Source organism: Chaetodon trifascialis, chromosome 16 (genome assembly GCF_039877785.1).
Source record: "Chaetodon trifascialis isolate fChaTrf1 chromosome 16, fChaTrf1.hap1, whole genome shotgun sequence".
NCBI classification, from domain to species: domain Eukaryota; kingdom Metazoa; phylum Chordata; class Actinopteri; order Chaetodontiformes; family Chaetodontidae; genus Chaetodon; species Chaetodon trifascialis.
Genome location: NC_092071.1, coordinates 6995460 through 7020471, shown reverse-complemented (window position 1 = coordinate 7020471; position 25012 = coordinate 6995460). Strand labels below are relative to the sequence as shown.

The 25012-nt window shown below is 41.2% G+C and overlaps 1 protein-coding gene across 1 annotated transcript in view; it reads right to left on the bottom strand.

The window, feature by feature from the left end:
- fstl4 (follistatin-like 4) overlaps positions 1–25012 on the bottom strand; it is a 199000-nt gene that overhangs the window by 53378 nt on the left and 120610 nt on the right. Inside the window, exons 5-6 of the mRNA XM_070983222.1 lie at positions 15165–15355; positions 11328–11448 (exon numbers count right to left, since the gene is read on the bottom strand). Coding sequence (XP_070839323.1) covers positions 11328–11448; positions 15165–15355 — 312 coding nt within the window. The remainder of the gene's footprint in view (positions 1–11327; positions 11449–15164; positions 15356–25012) is intronic.

The window sequence follows — 25012 nt, the reverse complement described above, 5'->3', positions numbered from 1 at the left end:
TGAATTTGATACATCCAGCTTTTGTTTCTCAGTCTAGGGGGAGAGAGCAAACGCAATAGTGCAGTAAGAGTGAGATTTGCCAGTTGAGCAGATAGCTCTGATTCCTCCAGATGTGACATCCTGCATTGACTTTGGTTGTGTGCAAAGATCAAGTGTTTCAGGTGTATTTGCAACGTGATCACCACCTTCGATTCCTGTGTAACTAGCCACTGAATAAGAGAGCTGTTCTGTTGATGTGTGTCTATTTGTCTGGTCCAAGTGTGACTGAGCAAGACTTTAATCACTACCTGCTAACATGAAACATTTCCACTAACAAAGAACATCAGCTAAATGCTTTAAATTGTTGTTGACACTGTCCCATGATTAGAGACACTTTGGAGTGACTGATTACTTCTTCAGTGTTTGAAAATATCATCACTACAACAACTACAACAACAACAAAAAACAATGTCTACAACCAGGTTTGAGAAAAGTTGAGATGCTGTGTAAAACACTGATAAAGCAGTTTGCAGGTTGTGATTAACTCGATGTTCATTGTCAATTTAGGAAGTACTATGACATTCCTAAAGTGCAGCAAAAGGTTGGGGTGAGGATTTAGGGGATGAGGACGTTTTACTTCAAAACCCAAGCACTTTACATCCTCTCTCTTACCGATGTTTTTCCTCAGTGTTGATGCTGATCTTTAACCTTTACCAAGCAGCCACTGTTCCCACCCCAATTTGAACACTTTAAAGCATGTAAATCCTCGTAAAACACAAATGGTTGCTTTATATTTGTGTCCAAGAAGAAACAAAAGAGAGAAAGAAGACATAAATATTCATTAGTAAGCTCTAGAGCACATGGCACAGTGGAAACACTGTCGCCTCACAGCTAGAAGGTCCCGGGTTCGATTCGCACCTGGGGCACTGAGGGCGTGTCCTCCACCACGCCTTCGGTGCCTGCTGCCCTTATCTCGAGAGGAAAGGGGCCTTTCTGTTTCTTTGCATGTTCTCCTCGTGTTCACCTGGGGGATGCTCCATAAAATGAAACCCCCCCTCTAAAAAACATGCATGAAGATCACCACCTGACCAATGGTGACGAAAAAGAAACTGGGTCCCCGGGCGCCGGTCGGATGGCAGCCCACCGCTCCTGGTCTGCGGCGGAGGAAGGACTACCAGGATGGGTCAAAAGCGGAGAGGAAATTTAACCAAGCATGGCGTGTGTGTGTGTGCATGTACTATGTGGTGTGACAATAAAGGATGTCTTGTCCTCCTCTTCAGAGGCATTAGTCAGCATTTTTAAGAACTTTAGAGATAGCCAGGCCAGCTGTGTTCCTCGCCCAATAATCTGGGATTTTTCAGGACTGTGCAATATTCATTTTCTGCTTGGCGAGCAGGTTGGAACACCAGAGACACCAGAGAAACTATGGCACAGACTGCAAACATGTCCACTACCACATAAAGATTCACTTTGGTTTCCAGGTTAACAAGACTGCGATAATGTCTAACTGCCAATCATCTGTGTGAGTTCACCCTTAGGTGCTAACCTTTGTTTCTCTATCAAACTGTTATACATACAGACTATATGCCTACTGGGTTGAGGGTTTCAGTGCTTCATATTGGCACTTGATTTTTTTTTTCGTTTGTATGCACACAGTAAATTATTGCATCTTTTTGTATGAAGGGTCTCAACAGAGGCACAAACCATCCAAATGTCCTCAGATGTTTCTCATTTCATTTTTGCCTTCCCTCTGCTCTCCTCTCATGTTTCCTCCTCGTATGCACTCAAGATCTCCGCCTGACTGCAGTGTTAACACGCTCAGACAGTATGGTCCACATCAGTCTATATCTCACACCACACAAGGCACATCCTTACCCGTCGATCGTGTGCAGGGTTCATATTGCTTACTTCGCTGCACCTCTTCATTATTATCTCTGTTCTGTGCCTCCTCTCTTCTCCTTTCCTCTCTGGCATTTGGGTTCTCTCATGTCTTCTCATCTCATCTCCTCCCCTTTCCTCCCCTCCAGGGAATCAGCTGCATCAGCTAAGTGTTGCACTAAATAAATGATTTGGGCAATAAACAGACAGCAACAGTTGCCATGACAACTCACTGGGCATCTCTCACTATTGTATTCAGAGCAGACTGCTGGATGACCACAGCCTGGGAGGTGTTTGTTATGTGACTGTGCGTGAAATGCATATGCATACAGACATGCGAGTATATGAGTGCCTACATTTGTGAGGTAATTATGCAGAACCAAAAATGAACTGGCTAATTCAAACTACAGTCGATGGAAGCTGTTATATTTGTTGCTCTCAATAGACAGTGTCAGCAAGATGTGGAGTGTTTTACAAGACAAATGGATAAAGGATTTTTTTTTTTTTTTGTTGAACTAAAAGGCAAGCCAGTGTGCCCAAGTTAGTTTGATAATGACTCAAGAGTCATTATAGCTTGAAACATGCTGAAATGAATAAGCTGCAAGGACAAATGCACTTGGATACGGTTAACGCTCTACAGCAGAGTTTGGCTGCCTGACGAGCAGCATTCAGACGACCACATTCTGACAGAGACAGTGCTCTGCGGGCAAGTTTTGTGGTGAGCGAGCTAATAGCTAAGAAGCTGAAACCTCATTCAGAAGCTTTTCTGAAGGAGCGCCTTGCACCTGCAGAGCTGCATGCACCCGACAAAGTAAAATCGTTCCAACGTGTCAGTTTGTTTTGATGAATGGAAAACCTGTCGACGATGAGCTTCAGGTTAGGTAGCAGCTTGGGACAACCTACTGCTGTGACGAGTACTTTCCAAAACTGACTCTTGCAAAGTCTTAGTTTCGCTCAAGAGTGACTGACACAAACCAAAACTGAACTGGCCCCTGACAGGAAAAAGGTTCCCCACTCCTGACTTACTCAAACAACAAACTGCAGCTTATTAGATACTCAAGATTCTGTAAAGAATCTCTCTCTCTCTCAGAACAGCATGGAAGAAGTGTAACCAAAGCCTCAGCAACCCCTTACCTGTTACTGCAGCTACCTGACGCTGGGTAATTATCCAGCAACACAGATGACACTTGGAAGGTGCCAGAAAACCCCTTATACACACAACAGCAATTAGCTGCAAAGGTGCACCGAGAAGTAATGAGGCACCAGATAGTAGTGTGGGTAGAGTGGGCAGGGAGGGGGAAAGGAAAGGAAAGGAAAGGAAAGGAAAGGAAAGGAAAGGAAAGGAAAGGAAAGGAAAGGAAAGGAAAGGAAAGGAGAATTAAGAGAAAGAAACAGGAAAAATAGATTAGTGGTGTAAGAAAATGTTGAGAGGACAACGGCAAAGAACAGGAGGGATGGAGATTGGAGGATGTTGCAGAGAAAATATGGACAAGAAAGCTGAGGAGAGGTGAAGATAGAGAGAGAAAGTTATTGTGTGGGTGCAGAGGGAACCTCCAAGACCTCCAGTTCAAAGTCACTTTGTTGTTAAGAGCTTAGCTGGAGGTCTCTCACCCACTTGGCTGTCAGAGAACAACAGGCTCTCGTTGTAAAAGTGATATCTGATCTCAGCAAGATCATTTGTGCAGATTAAGGGCAAACTTGAGAAACGTGAAAGATCAAACCTTCACGGGAGCTACCAAGCAGCAACAAAAAGATATTATCCCGCTGCAAAGGCATCTGGGCTCTCGTGGAGCTTCACTGGATACATACGAGGCATAAAATGGACACAGAGCCCAAAAGGAAGAACATTTTATCCTGGTTCACCAGCTGCATTTCTGCACTGGTGTGACCTTCACTGTTACAGAATTCAGAAGAAATACTTCAAATGTGATTTCAGTTTTGGTATCAGTGTCATTCTGAAGTGATAACCCTGACTAGAAATTATGATTATTTAGAACTGATTTGCAACAGTGAACATATTTGGGACTGTAACGCTGTCTGGATTTCATTTTACATCAACATAATGTGGAAACAATGTCAACTAACAGCTGGTAAGTTGGAAAAGTTGATACTGAATGGATTAGTAAAATGTTTACATATTTCATTTGTCTTCCAACAGTATCTGCTTTTGCAATAACATATCTTCTCATGGCAACAACAGCTTTATGAGACTTTTTTATAGTTACAGTTATGCACTTAAATCCAGGATTAATACAGAAAATGTCTGCAGTAACTTGAAGTATGAGACACAACGTGTTTCATTTGTTAACATTAAAGCGAAACCACAAATCTTTTCTGAACCTTAACCAAAGTGCTATTGTTACCTAAATCTAACCACAGGTGGGATTCAGGATGTGAATGCTAGTATTATATGCCCACCCTCCTACAACTTATGTGCTGCACTTAAATGCACCATCAAATTTCTCGGCGACATGGTTGGAAATTAGTTGATTCACTGAGTTGTTTCAGAAACTCTGAATGCCTGGCTGATAACAGGGATGCACGGACGTATATGTGCATCTATTTTGGTCTGCGTGCATACTGTATGGATGCACACATATGGTTTAACGTGGGTGTCTCTGAGTGCAAGCTGTGTTCAGGTACATCTATGTCCCAGAGGCATGAAGAATGCAAACACTGGGTTTAATATGGCTTTGTCTATGACACCTTTTTTTTTTTTTTTTGCAAATTTAAGTCTACACTTTGGGCTCTGCTACCTGCCGATTACACAGTTCATTAAACATTAATAATTCAAATAGATATATAAAAAAAATAACATTTTGCCTCGGATATATATAAAATGTCCAGATGTGTTCATTTTAATTAAAACCTTGGAGGCTTAGATGGTGCATTTTAAATGTATTTGAGCAGACCGTACTAGCTTTTCTTCATTCGATGCTGGCCTCAAGAAAAGGCGTGTGGATTTTTTTTTTTTTTTTTTCATGTAAATTTCTAATTCCATGTGTGATTTTCAGATGACCAATAATTCACGTTATTATTCACAGCATATATGTGGTTTTAAAGACACATTTTAATGTGCTTGTGAGAGCAACATACAGTACACATGCATACACCCACATGCACAGCTAGACACCAAGTACAAATACAAACACACACCCTTAGGTATACAAAGTAAGTTATGAAGTCAAAATGTATGCACACTCTCTTGCTTGGCCATAGGGTCGTCAACACACACATACACACCTGCACACATCCCTTTTTCTGATCCTGTCTGCCTCTCACCAGTAACAACCATCTCATTTTCCGTCCTCTATTTCCACTTGTAGTCACTTTTTTCTCTAATTTCTCCTGCTGGCCATTCCCCTCCAGAGAGGCTCTCCTCCCTTCATCCACCGGTGGCTATATCCTTCCTTCCCACCCTTCTCAGGATCCTTTCTTCTCCATACGACACGTTCACTCCCCTACCATTCTGCTCGTCCCTCTCCATCTCTGCTACTTCACTCTCTTGATTAATTAGTCAGACCTGCTGAGTGGCCCTGCCAGTGCAGCCTAGCATCTCCATATAATTCCACTATTAACAGGAGTGATGGAAAACAAATAGATCACAGTGGAAGAGGAACACTGAGAAAATACATCTATTTTACAAAAAGGCCGGGCTGCTGTGTAAAACAGAAATAAAACAGAATGTGATCATCCTTCTTGACATATAAGTAATTGAAAACCATAAAAGACAATATATAATATAAAATATAACATAATGTTTTACCATCAACTTAATTGATATTTGTAAATATCTGCCTAATCTGAATGTGATGCCAGCAAGGCCTTTCAAACATGTTGGGACAGGAGCAACAGAAGACTGCGAATGTTGAGGAGTGTTCTGAAAACACCTGTCTGGATCATTCCACAGGTAAACAGGTTGATTGGTAACAGGTGATAGTATCATGATTGGATATGAGAGGGACATCCTGGCAAGTTTAAGTCGTTCACAAGCGAGGATGGAGCGAGGTTCACCACTTTGTGAACACATGATTATATGAAGGATATTATGACATGAGCTGAGGAACACTGAGTAAAACCACTCATTTGCAAATGATTGCACTTTGTTTTTAATTTACATTTTACAAAGTGTCTCAATGTTTTTGGAATCAGGGTTGTATAAAGAGAACAAGCTTGGAGGGGAAGAAGTGCTTGTGAGGAAGAAAAATAAAAAATACTTTGGTCCTAACTATCTACTCTCCAGCTGTGTGTTTTTGGGAACAGATTAAAAGCAGGACCACTGGCTCATTGTGCTGCCCCTTAACAACTAATGCTTCCATTAACACACTAGCAAGGTCGACAGCCGCACAGTTACATGCTCAAGTAAATCTCCATTAGTCCTATGAACAAACAAGTTAAACTTTCTAAATCAATCTGACAAGGAAATCAGTAACACTGACATCATTGAAGCCATCAAATATTGAAGCTAAAAGCATTTTAAACTGGACGGAAAATTGGGAAACAGTTAAATTGGTTGCAGTTGGATTGTTGCTGAAATGCAAGAATAAAATCTTGAAAGAGTCGACTCATTTTGTCTCATCTCTTCTTTAAAACTTCCCTCCCTTTTCCTGCTGTCTTTCTGCTGCTGCCATGCTGCTTTCTTCTAACAAGTCTGTCTTCTGCTGTTTTCCTCCTTCACTCCTCTGTTGCTCTCCCAATTTGCTGCCTTGATGACCCAGAGTCAATCATGAAGAGTTTAGTGAAATAAACAAGCCGGTGGGCTGACACTGGTTTGGGAGCGTTAGCTCCAATTCACGACCATCATTGTTTTTTTGTTTTTTCTGCTGCTTTCATGCTGGTCTCTGTAGGATCTGGAGGGTCTCCAACAGTCCCAAAGTTTGTACACAACTTTTGAAGTTTTTAACCATAATCACACACTAAGGCCTCTACTTTCAGTTTGGTAAATTGAAGGATAACAGCCGCTAACTCCGAGGCAGTGTGTCAATCCTGACGTTGGTGTGTTATGAATTCACTGCCAGCGTTCAGCTTTGACTCGTTCGGTCGCACCTGTGATACACAAATCTCAATCCCAATTCACATGGAGAGCCTCTGGATAGGACAAACTAACTAAAGCTGATGAATGAAACTGACTTTCAGATCGTGCTGTACTCCAAAAACAGTAAAAGCCAATATTACAAAGTCTAGCTCAGATATTTCAGACTGCACGTTTACAAAAGGTTACTCACCTCACAAAATGTGCATGCAGTCCATGTATCACTGCAGGGCAGCTTTATAACACCACACATGCATCCACAAAGCAGCTCTGACCTTGTGTGACAGTATATATCACATCTGCAGGTATATACTCCATCTTCAGATATCTCCCAAAAAGCCTGCTCACCTAGCACCTTCAGTGCCGAGGCACTGCTGTCCTTTACCGACCAGTGAATCATCTCAAGGTCCGTGAGGCAAATTCCATCACATTTATTATTGTTTAATTACAATGGGTCTAATTTGGATACAAAGGGCACATGTGAAAGCCATCAAACCACTACACGATGTTAACACTTTAATAAATGGAAGAAATGGAACCACGTGAAATCATACACCATTAGGAATCCACAGAGCTGATTTAAAGCCATTATGCTGTTATCTCTGCCCTGCAATGTGCTCTGAGGCAAAGAAAAGGTTGATTATTCACTCCTGAATGTAGCACAGAGCAAGGAGCCATTGTTTTTCAGGCTTTATTGATTTCAACCTCAGAATTAGTGGTGTGATTTGCAATATGGGCAACAGTACAGAAATAGACTTTAACATTGAACAAGTAATTGAATAGTTAATAGACTGAAAACTGTGATAACGGTTTAATCATTTAAATTGTTTATCAATCAAAAATGTCGTTTTCTTCATGTAGCTTCACACACGGGAGGATTTTCAGATTTTTCTTTTTTTAATCTCTGTAGACTGAAGATTTTACATTAGATTCTGGGCTAACAAAAAATTTTTTTAACAAAACTACCAACAGATTAATTGATAGCTACAATAATCACTGAGTTGAGTGAGTTTTTTTGAAGACCTATTATGAATTAAACACACTGTTAAAAAAACATATAAGTATAGCATTTTGGAATCAATAGATGTAACTAATACTAATGTTTTGTTTTTTTTTCTGTAGTATACTCAAAATAGCCTCATGACACGATCTGACAGCTCTAAAGCTTAAACAGGGGAAGTTTTGGAAAGTTGGGAAATAAGCTGGAAATTCCGGCTGCATCACATTCCAGCCATGATGCAGCTGCCGGAGCGGACGGCTATTAAACACAATGTTTGTGACTCCACCAAAAGCGCAGCAAAGCGTTTCAGAAGCATCCCCGAAGCAGCTCTCCGATCTGCTGCACGAGGAATATGCGCCTAGTCTATTTTTGACGGACTGTAAGTCACACTTCACAAAGCAGATTGAGCCAGGCAGGAAGTGCAATGGCACAGAGAATCTGGTCAATTTTCAAAATGGAACAAAGGATGGAACGAAGCTGTGCTGCAGCCGGTTAGCGACTCAGCTGTGCACGGTGGAATCTAACCTGAAACTACATACTGCTGGTTACTTATAAAACTAATAGTTAACGACTTAAAGATTATTCCATGGTTGTTTTGATTGGATTAGACTAAGTCTGAGTCCCAAATATAAACGTGGTTGGCATCTCCCAGTAATTGCCACTAATGTTTGAGACTACATCAGTAACATTTAGTATGAAATATCATTTGATTGTAATTATAAATCCAAACTCTTAGAGAAAACAAAATAGGCGTTTAAATAGAATCTACTTAACAAGGTGTCAAGGAGGTAGTAAAGAAAAGTAAAAAAGTACAGAAAAACAACTGGTTGGGCTTGTAAAAAGTAGAATAAGGGAAAAAAATCAATAACAATAAGAGGCAATCATCTCAAGAGCATTCTCCAAGCATATTTCTCTCACTTTGTGCTTAAAATAAAAACTAGATTTGGGTGGCAACAGAAGTTTGTATAGTGGCTGTCAAGGTTTATAAATTAAATAAAGCAAAGACAACAAAGGGGCAAAAACAACACAATTAGTGTTCCTCAACTGCCTAAGTTCAATGACTGTGGAGGAAACGATGCTGGAGGTTCCAGAGGGCTTTGAGTTTTCCATCAAAACTGAAGAAAGTATCAACAAAGGAAAATCTAAAGCACTGTACATTTTCTACCCCTGTGCTTTGAGGTATTGGCTCCAAAACACAACGAAAGCTTGTACTTCAAATGTTCTTCTGACATCAGATGGCTTGAGAGCAGAATATCAACCTGGGCAAAATACCTTCTCACATCATTTAGGTCCATTATTTGTATTCTATCTTCCAAGCTTATGGCCATATTGTAAATTTCCACCTTGCTAAACACACCTGTGATTCCTGGCTGCTATGCTTCCCAGAACACTCACTGACTGCATCCCAGGAAAACTAACACACCTGCAGTTACACACACAAATACACACAGGTTCACCTGTAATTACACACACACACACACACACACACACACACACACACACACACACACACACACACACACACACACACACACACACACACACACACACACACACACACACACACACACACAGGAACATTTACACAATTCAACACCTTCAACATTATCCAGAACACCAGATGCGCCACTCAAAAATAATTACTCCCCCTTGGTGTTGCCTTGCTGCAGCCCAACAGTTAACCTTGAGTGTCTTCTGATCAATAGCTTGTTTTATTGGTCCCAACCCATTCCTTCAACTGCTTGTCAAACATAAAATGCATTGACAAACATGGCCCAGAACCCTGCAGGCAGGCTTGTAGGTAGATAAATACCATGCAATATCTGCCCACTGCCCATCTGGAAGGTTAGGAGAGTGTAACAGAATAATAGCAGGATGGTTCCCACTAAAACCAGTCATTTAGGAGACTAAATTAGTGGTGAGGCTTAACGGACCTGCACAAGCTGAAGGCAGAGCCTGGAAAGGACCACCTGCCACAGTTAACTGCTGGATTCATCAACTTCATTGGATTTCATCCCCACTTCAGATCCAAATCTAAGGCTTTGTTCAGGCTGCAGGCACATCAGGTTTGTCTCTCAATCAGTCTTGAAGACAGCCTGTCTACACTGTCATTTGCAAGTGATCAGCTTTGTGTGTCCAGACATCACTGGTCTATCAGCATGGGTTGCTGTGGAAACAACATGTCATTAACTACGTATACTGGTGACGTGGCTTTCCAATGCAGAGGCATAAGAAGCGGAGCTAAGTCTTGTGTGTCAGTTACTGTCAAAAGACTGCTGTTCTCTGTGTTGTCCTCCATACCGCTCTGCTAGTAGCAGCATGGATCCTGCTCCATGCTGCATATTTTGAAGCAGGTCGCACATGGGAGAAATCTGCCTTCAGGGCTTTCTGCCACTTTTGGTTTCACTTTTTGCTGGTCACAGGACACATACCCCTGGGTGTAAGTCATGTTTGTTTGACCCATCCGTCCAGCCCACCTTCCTCCATCTGTGGACTTCCTTGCTCTTTGCGCTACGTCATCAGCATCTAATATTAATGCTAATGGGTTTACAGTGGAGTTAGTTGAAAGCCCAGAGTGTGACATCATCTGTATTTGACGCCCTGGGAATGAGAATGGGAATAGTTTTGCTGCCTAAACCTCAGCAAACTGTGACTGAAAACTGAGGAAAAAAAGCAAAAACCAAGGAACAATGGAACAAACGAGTCTAAAATCAGAAAGTCAATACTGACTTTTGATTTCGGACAGTACACGAACCCTAGTCTCCAGGGTGAAAGTCCTGTGTTTGACCCATTCATCCACTGCCACCTCTAAAGCCTGTGCTGCATGTTTTCAAATCTAGGGTTACCATCTGGACATGACCACAAGGCCTGAGTTATATTACTGCAGTTTGAAGTGAGACGTGGACGAGAAAAACAAAAAGAAAAACGGAACTTTCAACTCACAGGAGTTGCAGCAGGTTGCCATGGCATCAAGCAATTTTGATGCTGACGCTACTGTAATATTAGCGGTGGAATTGTGATTATTGGTCTTAATAAGGTGGAACCTGCCTCTCAGCTGCTGCTGAGCCTAAACCCCAAAGGCTATTATGGCTGTTCCAGATGCTATAATCATGGCTGGGTCTGGGCACATGGGCTAGTGTGCAATTATCAATTTATCTGTGGCTGGAACACTTTTATCCTGATGGCCACTGTGTAGAAAGAGGCTGACTGGATGGAAGGTCACCAGGTTCAATATTCAGGTGACAGTAAGCTGTGTGTTTATAGATTTTGAAAGCATGAGTGATGTATGTATTACGCGATTTGACATAAAGGTGTGCAAACTGGGCTGTGTAGTTTTAGCAGATAATGCAGATAGACAGAAAGGGTTTCACTGTGTGCACAGTTTTAAAGAAATTCATCAGCAACAAGGGGAAAAGCACGGACAGACTGAAGACTCACGGAAAGCTGTGTAGAACTCGTGCAGGCTGAGGTGTCCATCATTGTTGTAGTCGTCATAACGCAGCAGGTCCTGCATGGTGCATTCCAGCAGGCTGTCATCCAGGTGCTCCTTCATGGAGATCTAACACAGTCAAACACACATGGAGCGTTCAGGCACATGGCAGAAAAAAACTGAGTGAAGTTGTAGGAAAGACAGATAATAAAAGGCAACTGTCAATCACAGCTACAGAATGATCACACCTCAGCGTTGGCCTCACATATCATTCCTCTTTTGCCTTCATCTTTTCTTTAAGATAAGATAGAGCCACATTAAGCACATTCAGTTTAAATGTAAATCTGCCATTTTTATCGGGGAGATCCCACCCACATTTATCATTTCAGTATCTTAAAGTGGTCACAGAATCATCAACGTAATTAAATTGACATATTTACACATATTTTGAGGCTTTTATAAATTAGATACGACACAATAGTGATTAAGCCGTCTCAGGAAAGCTTTCTCACGTGCTACAAGAAGCAATCATTTGGGTTTCCAGCAGAAGCAAAAATGATTTGAAAGAAACTGCCAACCTGAATATAGCTGCACTAATAAGTAGTGTTTAGAAGGAGCTTTTTCATTCAACCAATAATTAGAATAAGATTTCCATCAGGGGAATAAGGCTGCACAGAAACGAACTCATTCTGAGAGTCATTTCATTCTGTTTAAAAGGGGGAGGATAAATATGTAATCTGTCGTGTAAGTGCTGTTTCTGATTGCTTGCCATTTTAGGAATGTCTCACCTCTTACTGCTTCTGCTTGTGCATACTGCACCTGAGTTCATTCAAAGATGGTCCCCTGGGAAGGCGCACTGCTCTCTCATCCATTGTTTGTCATTTATGAGCCCTCTCTTCCACTTTAGCGGCGCCGCTTTCTCAGGGGAGCGATCTTTGAATAGGTGATGTTAAGCACGTTTCCCTGATGTTTTAGGGAGATAAACAGAACACTCAGGCTGTGCTCAATAACTCCAGTTGCACTATATACTGTTAAGGCTGCTTCTGTACAAAAGCACAGCAGAAAATAAAAAAAGTGTCAATGCCGGTCGATCTTTGTCAAGAGATTGCTTGAGCTGGAAAGCTGAACTCTGTGTTTCAGTCCTTTTGGAGCATGTAAACATGACGCCTCAGCTAATTATTTTATTTAGCTTCAATTATTTTGAGGTGATTGTCAGTCAAACGTAAATGTAAAAAATAAAAAAAATAACATCTCTACAAAGTAAAAGGCTTTATAAATGTGCAGCAAAAACACAGACTGCAGTTACTATAGGGAAAACAATGAGTGTGTATGGCCTTCACCAAAGGACATTTGGAGGATACGATCATAGCAAACAATCATTTAGGGATTTGCAGGTTAAAAGTCGTCATCTCAAAACCAACATTCATTTATTTAAAAAGTGAAAGTGCTGTTCGACGTCTATGTTAGATATACTGTAACTGTGGTTTCAAAGCATTTGAATTACTTTTTCAAGGCGAAGATGGTTCGAATCGCACACTGAAATATAGCATTCAGTGATGTCTGCAAGCTGAACTTTTAACTTTTCAATCACACTTCAGTTAAAGGCAGACACACTGATCTCTAGCTGGGTTGAAGCTGGGTCGACCTACGTAGGAATCAATGTTGTCATAAGTGCTAACAACTACATTTTAATGATAAGGATGGAACTTGTGCAACAAAACTAACAGGAAAGTGAGGAAGCTGTGAATCGGCCTGATATATTTACCTGTTTCAGTTGAAGAACACACCTGTCCTGGTGAAATGCTACAAACTGATTTAGTTTCTGTTGTTTTTTTTTGTTTTTTTTTCAATAATTCATTCATAGAATTTTTCTCTTACTCATTATTTTTTGTGCTTCCTGAAAAAAGCTCAAATCCCTGGAAGAAAGCTCATTCAGAATCAGTAATTGAGTCACTGAGGAGCCTTTCAGGCAGAGAGCAGGTCAGTACCTGCCTTTCTCAACAAATGTGAATCAAAATACACCGATCGATCAAACTAGACCATAATGACCTACGCTGCAATGAGACATGTGATGCTACCTTGTACATACATCTATTGATGCCACAGGAAAAAAGCTGTTTTCATTTATTTATTACGATTCTTTCATTTCTTCCAAAATGAAGTGCGCTTTTAGGCCAAAATGTCCCACTATGAACTCTGAAGCCTAAATGTAAAGCCTCCAAGCTTCTCCTCCAATCGATTCTACATGGGGCTGCACATGTGACATGGCAGATTAAGGGATGTGACAAACTTTTTTCTCTTGTTGCTGCCTCCAGCACACTGCTGCCACTGTTGTGTGTTCGCTGACACAGACTGAGCTGTCCTTGAGCTTTTGAAGAAAGTATTTCAAACCCAAAATACAGGACTTTACCCTCTGAGACCATCTGTGGCAAGATAGACTCCAAACCGGAGAAAGTCTGGATGGATGGCCGGAATCCATCTTTGAATTCCTTTGGTCCTTAAAAGCATTATCTCTGTGAAAATGAATTTATTAATTCCTACAGGATAAGAATGTGTTATCTTAAGATTTCCTGGCAACATGTCAGCATTAGTAATTGCCAGCTGTGACTGATCAAAATCTTTTGTTAGATCTTTCAGTGCAGCTCTGCCAGAGAGGCATTTTATTCTTCATTTCTGCCGTCTAGAACTAGGCCAAAAATCACTCGATCTTTTTCATTTTACAAAGTGACAAAGCCTGTTGTCATTTACAACTGCAGTGAGGAGACAAAAGATTAATTACTGTGGCATTTTTGAGACTATATTTAGTTGCACTTATTAATTTTTCGACTTCGAATAAAACTGTTTTTCTTTGGCATCATAGAGCCACCCTCAATTTCCATATATAAGAGCTACAGCGCAAATGTTAGACATTAAGACTGTAAAGCATTCGACAATTTAGTCTTCCCGCAGTCTGCAGTGACTCTAACATGGTTCACTGCATTCTGGCAGAAGTCACTGAGATCACAGCATTGGCTGGGAGGAGTCTAATTAACACCCATCTCTGAAGCCCATTTCCTGATACCAGATGATGCCCACAATAATTTCATTTCCTCACCCTGCAAATGTCAATGCCAGTCCTTTCTACAGTTCTCCCACTGTTTCCCATCAGGCCCTGGTGGCAAGATAACCTCAGTAAACATTTTTCATTGTTAAGCAAGATGATTAAATGTTCCAGCCACATGTCAGTAACAAGTGGTGGGGAGATACTCAAAGAGGGAAAAACCTGATCGATTGTTGCCCAGTGTGAGCTGGTATAGACTCGCATTCTAAGTGTAAAGGAACTCATTAATTAAAATAAGAAAGATTTCTATTTATTTTGAGAAACATAGCATTGTTTCTCTCTCCACAGTGGCAGCAATGCACTGCTGTAGTTTCCTCTTACCCCCACACTCTTGGATACGGTTTGAAATCTGTGCTGATGTTGATGCCACACAGGGTCTCTTCACACTCTCACATGATAAAGCTAAGCTAATAAATGCTCAGAAAAACGGTTCCAAAAATGGATGATATACATCAAACACATCCTGCACCCCTTGCAAACCCTTCACTGGATGATACAGTGGGAGAAATGAGTCTTCAACACGTTTGAACATGTTTCCAAAGCAGCTACTCGCATGACATTTAGAGCAAACATTACCAACTCAATAAAACTACACAGTTAAAGAAATTGTAGCATTCCAGTTCATAAAAACTGCATATACCAGGCATTTCCCTCTCTTGTTCAGTGACTTCTTTCTCAACCAGTCATTCCTCTGTCCATCCATACAGCCATCTTATTACTCAGACCATTTCAACTTGAAACCCACCTTTTCCAGCTCATCACTGACCAGCCGGCCGTCCTGGTCCACATCCAGGTATTTGAACATGGTGTCCACCAGTGCTCTCCTCTCCTCCATGTCTCTCTGCTGGCTCTGTTCTCCACTCTTCAGAACTTTAGGTTGCATATCCAGCAGCATGCTCTTCAGCCTGTTGTACTCCGACATGGTGCACGCATTGCCTACAAGAGCAAACACACAGATATGGAACAAAAGACATTTGATTAACCTCAATTACACAACCCAAAGCCGTGGGATTGTAGCTGTAAATTGGATTTAATGTGTTTGTGTGTTTTATAGAGGGAGGAGAGGAAAGGAGGGCAAGAGGGATAGATACTGTGTGTGTTTGTGTATGCATGTGTATGTCCTTGAGTGTTTACTCATTTAAAAAAATGTTAGGTTTTTGTTTGCATAATTTGTCTGACAGCTTTTTCGGTGCAGGGGGTCCAATTAATTACAAGTAATCCTTGAATCCACATGAAAACAAAAGGTAAACATCCTCATTTAGACCCTCTCAAGCTTCTTGTCCTCCTTTGCTATGGGATTAGAGCTCATGCTTCAAACAAGACTGGGTCTCCAGCTACTGATTCTGTGCAGGGCTCCGCCTGATGAGGATGTGCAGAGGAAATGGGAGGCCACAAATTAATCACGGGCAGCACTCAGGATTTTTCTTCACACTTGAAATCAATAATTATGCAAAACATGTCTCTCCCATGCTGTGAGGGACTTAATACAAATGGAGAGCAGGCAAATAAGTACCAGACACGGACAGGGAGAAGAAAAGGTTTTCCTTTTCGTGTCTGTGGCGTCCCTTCTTTGCTCTAGTGTCACCTGAGCCTGATGACTGCATGAGAGATGCTGACGGGAGGAAGCAGGGCCTCCATGCAAGTCAGAGGCATGGTGATGACAGGACAAAATATGAAAATCTCTCTCATATGAATAAATCATTAGGTGACATCCGTGCCTGATCACTGCAGAGCAGGAGCCCCTCTGTGAAAATGCATGGGAATTGATCTCATTACCTAACCTCATCTAACAACTCGACAACTATCAAAGCTAAAAAATTCAGAATGAAGAACATGGTGCAGACTTTAAGACTCTAGAAGTTTAATCCCAGTATCTCATTTTGGTTCATACCAGTGGGGAGTGCAAATCTAAATAGCATATCTACAGTTATTAGTGCAACTGTCACTGCAGCAAAGTCAACAAGGGTTCAGCTTGGCTACAGCAGAAAGACAATGTCTCCTGCTGGGGTGCTCCATGTTAAAGTGCATATTAAAGAGGCACATATTGTCATGCTTATGCATATGTATACACTCACAAACTAACAAAGGGTTTCCTGGTGTGCAACATGCCATCTCATCTCAAAAGAAAGCCCAGGGTGACCCATGAGTAAGTCCTCAACAACCTCCAAGACTGCAGCCTCTCCACTCAAGTGACTGACACTGGGCCAATGAGCAGGGCTTTAGTAAAGAAAAAAACATGAGTTGTTTGCATAAAACACACTGCTCTACATACATGAAAACTGGCATTTTTTTGCAAAACGGGGAGTCAAAAAAGAAAAAATGTCTGTGAAACTCAGCCCCGATCCCATTGGTTACTACTGAAGACATGGGTCACAAATATATAGTTTCATTTTTAAAACAGGCAAAATGGTTTTCTAGAACTGTGGTGTTTAGGGAAACGCCAGTCAAACTTTGTTAGGCATAATTTTGAGCTGCGGGTTAATACACATTTGGGGCTCTTGTTACAGCTGTCTGTTGCTTCATAAGGGGTCAACAGACAATTTCAAGGCTGCTGGAACAATAATGTTTGGGCCGTCTCTGCTTCGATGAAATTCCGTTATCGCCTGCTCATTTCTGAAAGGATTGCATGATGTTTGACAGGTACTCACAGTCACGCATGAATACACATGCAAAGACAAAGCCAAAGAAGCACACAATGACACACACACTGGCAACCCCTCTGCATATTACAACATGAAGACTTACACACCAGCAGAGTACAAAGACAATGTGCACTCCTCTCTACATGGAAGTCAAGGTCTTGGCTAAATCCCTGTTCAATGTTATTCCTGTGAGGGGAATGAGGCGTGAGATGGATCCGACATGAGGGATCATCACCTAGCTGTCATCCCTGTCCCTGCTCTGGAAGGACAGAAACAAATTAACACCCCCACGCTGATTTACATCTCGCCATATATGGCTAGAACAATCCTCTCTTTGCTCAGACTTAATCTGCCCCCACAAGAGTCCACACAGAGGGAAACATCTTAGGACAAGATAACTAAAAAGAAATTCTGGTTTTACATATAAAGGAACTGGGTATTTTCAGGGAAATTAAAAGACTTGTGTAAGAGGAGACAAAGGTTGATTAAGGTCATAAATTACTTAAATGCCCTCGTGACCTCCTTTTCTCTCCAGATACACCTTCTATCCTTCTGTCATGGTGAGAAAGTGAATGTTACACCTGGATGTTACAGTGAATCACGCGCTCTTTCTTTGCTGGAGTGTCCTTTGATTCAGTCTCTCATTCTGCTGAGTGCAGCAGTGGCAGAGAAATATCTGTCTGCATTACAGTGCATCCACCCCTGACTCTAACACTGTTTTATTGTTCTGGAGGGACTAGGACTCCCTTTATTGCCCGTTTGAAATGTTAGCTGCTTAAGTGAGTGATCCGAAGCTGCTCGCACCATGGACGCCCAATGTCCCGGAGACGGAGCTCCTCTCCACCGCTCTCAGCATCCTCTGAGCTCAAACTTTATAAATGTCAGGCTGGGAAAACAAACAGAGAGAGGAAGAAGAACCGGAGAAGAAAATCTATGTCATGCTAAAAGGAATGGATTGTATGAGAGGACAAAAAGCAGGAAGAAATTTCTCAAAGTTTCTTTTTCCTCCAATGTATAAATTCTACGACAGAAAATCAGGAAGTTTGTAAATGTTGCCATTCTCTCCAGTGGTGAGATGTAATGCTGTGATGCTGATGAACGACAATGAAAACTCTGTAGTTATACAGTATATCTATAGAGCATAGCATGATGGGCTTTCAGCTGTTAAAAAAAACAGTTAAACGTTTTTTCTGCTTTGTTTTGTTTACCAATTCTGGTTCCCGTTACATGAGGCACTGTCATAGTGCAATGCATTGCAATCTGTGTGAATAACAGTCCCAGGCGATCTGCTACTCTTCAAAACTCTGTGTTTTTCCTCAGTGGAAATCATCTAGGTCTACCTGACAAAAAGGCATTCCTTAATAGCAGAACACGACCTCAGTGCTAATGTGGCTTCAAAAATGATTTGTTGCTGGTCTGCTGTCAGGTGTCAAAAGGTAGAAAACAGTCACACATCCATCAAAATTCAGGTGTGTTCGAATCAAAACAGCGAAAAGTTTCTCCTGTGGAGGAGTGCTTGGCTCCGGCTAAAGACGGAGGGAGGGAAGGGAAATCCAAGGCATCAATCCTTCAGAAGATGAAGCCTCCCTACAATGCCCTCCAGGATGTAATAGTGCTCTGTGTTAAATTTATGTCTGCCTGACCTCCCCTGGCTGAAATGATGGGATTATTTACTGCCATACTGTCTGTGTGCTGCTAATATGCGATGGTGATGGACCTCCCTTCCAGATAATTATGAATATGATGGACACTCTTTGCTCCTGAGGGCAGCGAGGTCTAAGAGAGCCGAGCCAATCTTGGAAGGGTGACACGAGTCACAGGAGAGCCCCATATTGCATAATCACTGTTGGCAGCTGTTTAAATCGGCTTACTGTGAGTTTCATAGTCCATCCAGCACTTCTTCTGTGACTGCTGTGACCGAAAACACTTAAACCTTTAACTTTCTCCATTTTAATATTCATCATACTATATTTTAAGTATGTTTAACAGCATTTTACAGTTTGTACGACGAATGAGAAAGACAAGTCGCTCTGTACTTGGAAATGATTGTACAGAGCATATCATGGCCAACTGATTCATAAAATCATATTATCTTCCAGTATTTGCAGGATATGCATGAATTCGGTTAATTCTTATGCTGACTGACAGATAATGTGTCTGTTGAAGTGATTTGTCATGACAAATATGCCAAAAAATGTGCCAATTCAAGTGTGAGGCATTGCTGCTGTTTTTACATCGCTGTAAATTGACTGGATTTTAGAATACTGGTTGGGCAAAACAAACAATCTGAGTATTTGTGCTGGATTCTGGAAACTGTGGCATTTTGTAGACTAGATGAGGAATTAGTTTAGGTAAGAAAATGGCTTTAGCCTTGTTTTGTTGATGCATTTTGTGTGATCATTGGCAGTCAGCACTAACCACTGAGATTGCATTTTCTGTTGCTGCTTCACAATCGAAGCCACTGTGGTTCACTGATTGAATGTGTTTATTGTGAAGCAACAGTAGGAAATGTTCACATTGGCAGTAAGTTAACAATCTCTGCCTGTAGGAGGACTAAATGCAAAGGCTTCTATACATTAGATGTAATTGCACTGCTGAAGTACATATGTTCATTTCCTGTGAATCCACTGTGGGTGTACAGATAATCTGAATGTAGTGCAGGACAGGCGGACTTCACCAGTAACAATGACGTCTACTGCACAGAGCTAATTACTGAACATAAATGCATAATAGTATGGGATGGGATTTGAAATAATAAAAACCTCAACCCCTTTATCCACATCCCAAAATTAAGTTAGATGTCTCAAAGAAAATAGAAGCTTTTATTCCAAAAAATTATGATCATTATTTGATAAGATTTATGCTCTGGAAGATGCTCCCCAGATGAATCCAAGTAGCATGCGAGACGTGCTGCGGGCAGGGCAATAAAAAACACATAGACATATATTTCCATAAATATGAAACCAAAGTACAATACCAGCCATTATTCAGAAACAGCTTGCACAGCATCCATCTACAAACAACAGCAGGCGGAGGTTGAGGAGGTGGAGGGAACGTGCAGTAACCTGGGTCAACAGCGACAGCAGCAGCAGCAGCATGAATGATCAGCAGACTAAGAGTATGAGCTGTCAAGTTATTAACACCTCACTCACTGTCTGAATGTGACGGGAGTCAGCTGACGAGCTGCGAGCTGTCATGGCCGACTATGAATGAGATATCACGGTTAGAGTGATGGATTAAACATCTTTGCTTTCTAAATTAATATCGCACATGAGACTGTTCTTCGGAGCTTATTATTGATAGTGTGAGCAATAATCCCATATCAAAAGCACTAAAAAGTGATGATTCATAGTTTAAAGTGACTCCAACATGTCTCAGCTAATACATAACTCCCACTGATTTAAAATGACGCCTCTAGATTTCCTGAGCGCGGGGAAGCTGTCTGCCAGTTTGCCTCACCATACATTCAGCAGAGTGGATCAGTGTGTGCTCGGGAAGTCTTATCAGAGTCTGTGCAGCTTGGCACTGACTAAATGAGAAACCCATTGCAACACCAAAGTTATTGGCAAAGCAGTGAAGGAGAAATAGTACAGTAGCATTCACTCCCCGGCTGCCTGTCTGTCTGCAAGCCTATCATCTTGAACTGGCTTCTCAAACTGCACATCAGCACTACGCACATCAGCGTCATATCTCTTCCACTCTCGCTCTCTGGATCTGACTCTCTTTCACTCTTACTTACTCTCACAGGGACTCCCATCACTCTGAGGAGGAGTGTAACTTACAGGGACACGCAGAGTTTAGTAGATGCATGGGCTCCAGCGACTGCCCTGTTGCATTCTTTGCATGAGGTTCCCATTTTGAACCAGGTAAATTCTCAGTATAATAAGAATTACTAGTATTACTGTTGGCACTGCTGCTACTGTTCTGGTAATTAGAGTTGTGGAAAAGCCTGCTGAGCCCCAATTTCACAAGTAATGACACTGTCTATAGTGCCAGTACTGTTTACACCTTGAGCGTTAATGATCACAATGTAAGTGGTTCTCCATCACACTGTGGTCGATTTACTCAGCAGGTATAGCTCTTTTTTAAAATGATGCCTGAAAATAAGATTGCAAGACTGTTTTAATGTCCTTAATCGGTCCTAATTAATCAACTGATTAACCAAGAGAACTGCATGGAGGCTATAATAGCTCTGGTCAGGTGTTAAGTGAGTCGTAGCTGTTCTGTTTTGAATAATTTCAGTGATCATTTCAGTAGAAGGATTCACGCATGCAGGACAGAAAGTCTTTATTACTGGTTTCACCTCGTCGTATTAGATATCTTGGAGCTCATAAATAAGGTTTCGTATTGAGTGTTGCACGTTGTTCACAGAGACAGTGGTCTCTAAAGAGAGGCAACAGAGGCAGAGACAGAAAGAGCTGAGAGAGCTGGTTTCACAGCAGCAAGCAGCCAACAGCTGAATTATTATGACTGACACATCAGCAATAAACTTTATCTTCAATAATCAATTTAATCTCTTATTACAGCTATTCAGACTGGATAATGTAATGATAAAGTACCTGTCAAAAGAGTTGACTGACAAAAGTGTACATCTACTGTAAAGTCTTCTTCAAAACAGCATGGCTAAAAAGTGAGATGGGACATGAAATGTCAAACTGTCATAAAGGTTTCAAACAAAGCCCCAACGCAGCCAAAATGATTTGAAACAAAAAAGAATTATTCAAACTGTCGCAAGTGATCAATTTTCACACTGACCTCCTGATAAACTTTGAACTATCACACTTCAGTTGTGCTTACACTTATGACACTGAGCACGTTATCATAAGCGACAGAAAAATACGTCTGTATGATATATGTGATACTGTTTATATACATGCATGTTGGTATCAGTCAAACTGGTCAATTATGTATATAATGAATAAAACCAATGCAAAGGAGTGTCAACACTCCTGTGCTTGGTGCAAATGCACCTCAAGTCAGGTCAATTTCATTTATACTGGTTAGACCAATACCACCAACTTGCCTCAAGGGTTTTTATAGTCTACACAGGATAAAATACCTTCTATCCTTAAATTTAGAAAGAAAAAAAAAACCCATAGATTTCCTCTAATCTCAACCTGGCTTTTTAGCAAGACTGGAGAATGACGAACATATTCAGTGACATCCAACAGCCTCCGCTAGCTTGATTCTCCCTCGACATTTTGCAAGTGATTTTCTGCAGTAATGTATGATGCCACAGTCTCAATGCAATTCAGCTCCACATTTGTCACATTTTTTAGGCTCATTAACACAAAATGTGGTTTCTGAAAAACTGCAGCCCCGTCAAATCGCCTCCTACCTGTGGTTTTAGCTGTAACAGCGGCAGAGTTCTGACTAATGGAGACTGAAGTGGCTTTTCATAGTCATGAAACCACATGATGGCCTGTGGAACCCGTAAAGCAAATACAAAGAGCAGAGTTTGTTTAATCCAGGGTCAGCAACAGCAATACAAAGAATGATCAGATAATAATAATAATAATGAACTTCATTTATGTCACACCTTTCAAAACACAAAGTACTTTACAGGTTCTCAATGCCACACACAGAATATAAATACAGTTGCACTTGCACACTCAGCCATGGTAAAGCGGATTTAGCTTAAAGAAAATAATTACCAAGCCCGCTCCCGCTAATAGATTGAGACTAGGAACAAGCTCAGGCACTGATTACATTTTCAGCATCCGTCCCCTTCTTTCCCCTACACCTGCAGTGTAAGTTACAGTAATCTCAAGACCTTTCACAGCCCTTGCTGAGGCCTGCAAGCTGCTGCCTGATGATCCCATGAGTATACAGCTTTTAAATTGCCTGGATGTGGGGACTAGAGGAGACGGCTGCCTCAGGCTGTTGTGTGGCCTAACTGAACCCCTCTGACAACACAAAACCCTGGACTAACATCCAACATTAGCCTGCCCAAATACTGCAGTGACCTTGCAAGGAAAGTTTCACAGGCACAGAAAGAAAGGATGATTTTAAATAACTCATAGTGGGAGGTTTTATGTATAGTAAACATTGCCTGTCTGTCTACATCCTCAATGAAATTTTCAAGTCAGTTTCACCTCTGACCACACCTGTATTACACCTGTAACCACACCCAACAGTGAAGTGACAGGGTCCTGGAGTACACACGGACATCACTTCAGCAAGATGAGAAGTTAAAACACTAGACGTCAGCAAAAAGTCAATTTTCAGAGGGTGTTAGGTCACTCTTTAAGTTGGGTTTATCGGGGCCTTGGTACCATTTATCTTATCTGTGCTTTTAGAAACTTTCACACTCGTGCTTGGTTAAGGTTAGGAAACGTTTGGGTTAGGCTTGATTGGCTGACTGAACCCTGTGCCCCTAACCTTTTGTGTAATGTGTTCACACAGGTGTCCACTTCCTCTTGCTAATCCAGCCATGGGAACACACCTATATATTTTAATGTTATACTAATCAGCAAGGATGGAGGACTCTGGGCATGTGATTGTTCTTTATACTCAGCTCCATCATTTCCTAAACAAATAATGAAATGATTTTTTATAGTCGTTCAGAGACAACCATGCATCGTGTAAAGTACAGTAAGCAGTGCAGGCAAATGAAACCTCAGGAAACTTTCCACCTCCACAGAAATTTGTGCATATCTGAGGATGAAAGTTGCAGCAAGTATAAAGAAGAAGCTCTTCAAATGACGAGCACCATGGGTATAATAATGACAAAGTATGGTTTCCTTGCAGTTTCACTAGTAGTTGGCAGGTGTATTTCTTTCCCCATATATACTGTACGTGCAGATCATTGCTGCAGAATACTGGCACTTGAAAAACAACTGAAAAGGAACAAGAGGAAGACAGTGAAGTACGCTGAGAGCACGCCTTTTATTCTTTCCTCTTCATCAGAGAGGAAAAGGCTCTTTTATCTGAGTTTTACCTTTCATCTAAATTCTGTCTGAACGTATGCCTTTAGAAGATTATTCATCTTTCATTGTTATTTTTTTTCTCTATAGGTCACAGCTTTTCTTCAGTGGCAATGGTTGAAGTATTTTACGTGGGAGTCTTTTTTTGTCACATGAATGTAGAAGCTTCAACAAAAGGTTAATTTATTTATCATTTTACAACGCAGGATTGTGTAACAATATGCTGGTTGTAGCTCCATTATGCTACTCACAAAACAAAAAATATATAAATGGTTGAAAAAATTAACAAGTCGTAAAAACAGAATCACTTTTTACGGTGGAGTGCGGTGGATACACATCAATACTTCTAGTTTATCAGAATATTTTTACAGGCGTCTTTGTTGAAGAAGAAAGGAAAACTGAAAGAGATTTTTTGCTGCTTAAAATCATCACTGCAATTAAGACTGCGTTTCTTTGATGCAGCTTATCAAAACATGAGTGCGGAATAACTTAACAATAATACACGTGTAGTACATATTTTGATGCAAAACCAAACACGTATTATCAATTGGTTTTATCATAGCTGTGTGATTTTTCTTAGATTTTTGCTGTATTTTTTAAATTAGTTATAAGTGCAACAAGACAAAACACAAGTGAACAAGACAGAACAAAAGGGAGTGGGTGATTAGACAGTATTGTTACTACAGAATCTACCAACAAAGACTACAGCAAACTACCTTAGACCTGTGTACTGTACAGGTTAAGACTGTGATGATAAAGATGCTGTAGGAGTGCAGACGATCTTATGAGGTTAGAAGTGCAGTACCTGGTGAGTGTGTAGACGATGTGGTTTGTCAGTAAGGGGGAGTAGCTGGCAGAACAGAATAGACAAAAAAAGAAAAAGTTTGATGTGGTGCAGTAAGCCACACCCTTGGGAGGAGGCTGCCCAGTGAGAGGACAAATCCCAACCCCCGTCCCGAGCAGCCCCAGACCATGTGGGAGGGAGGCTGGGGACAAACACACCAGGACAGGCTTTCAACCGATTC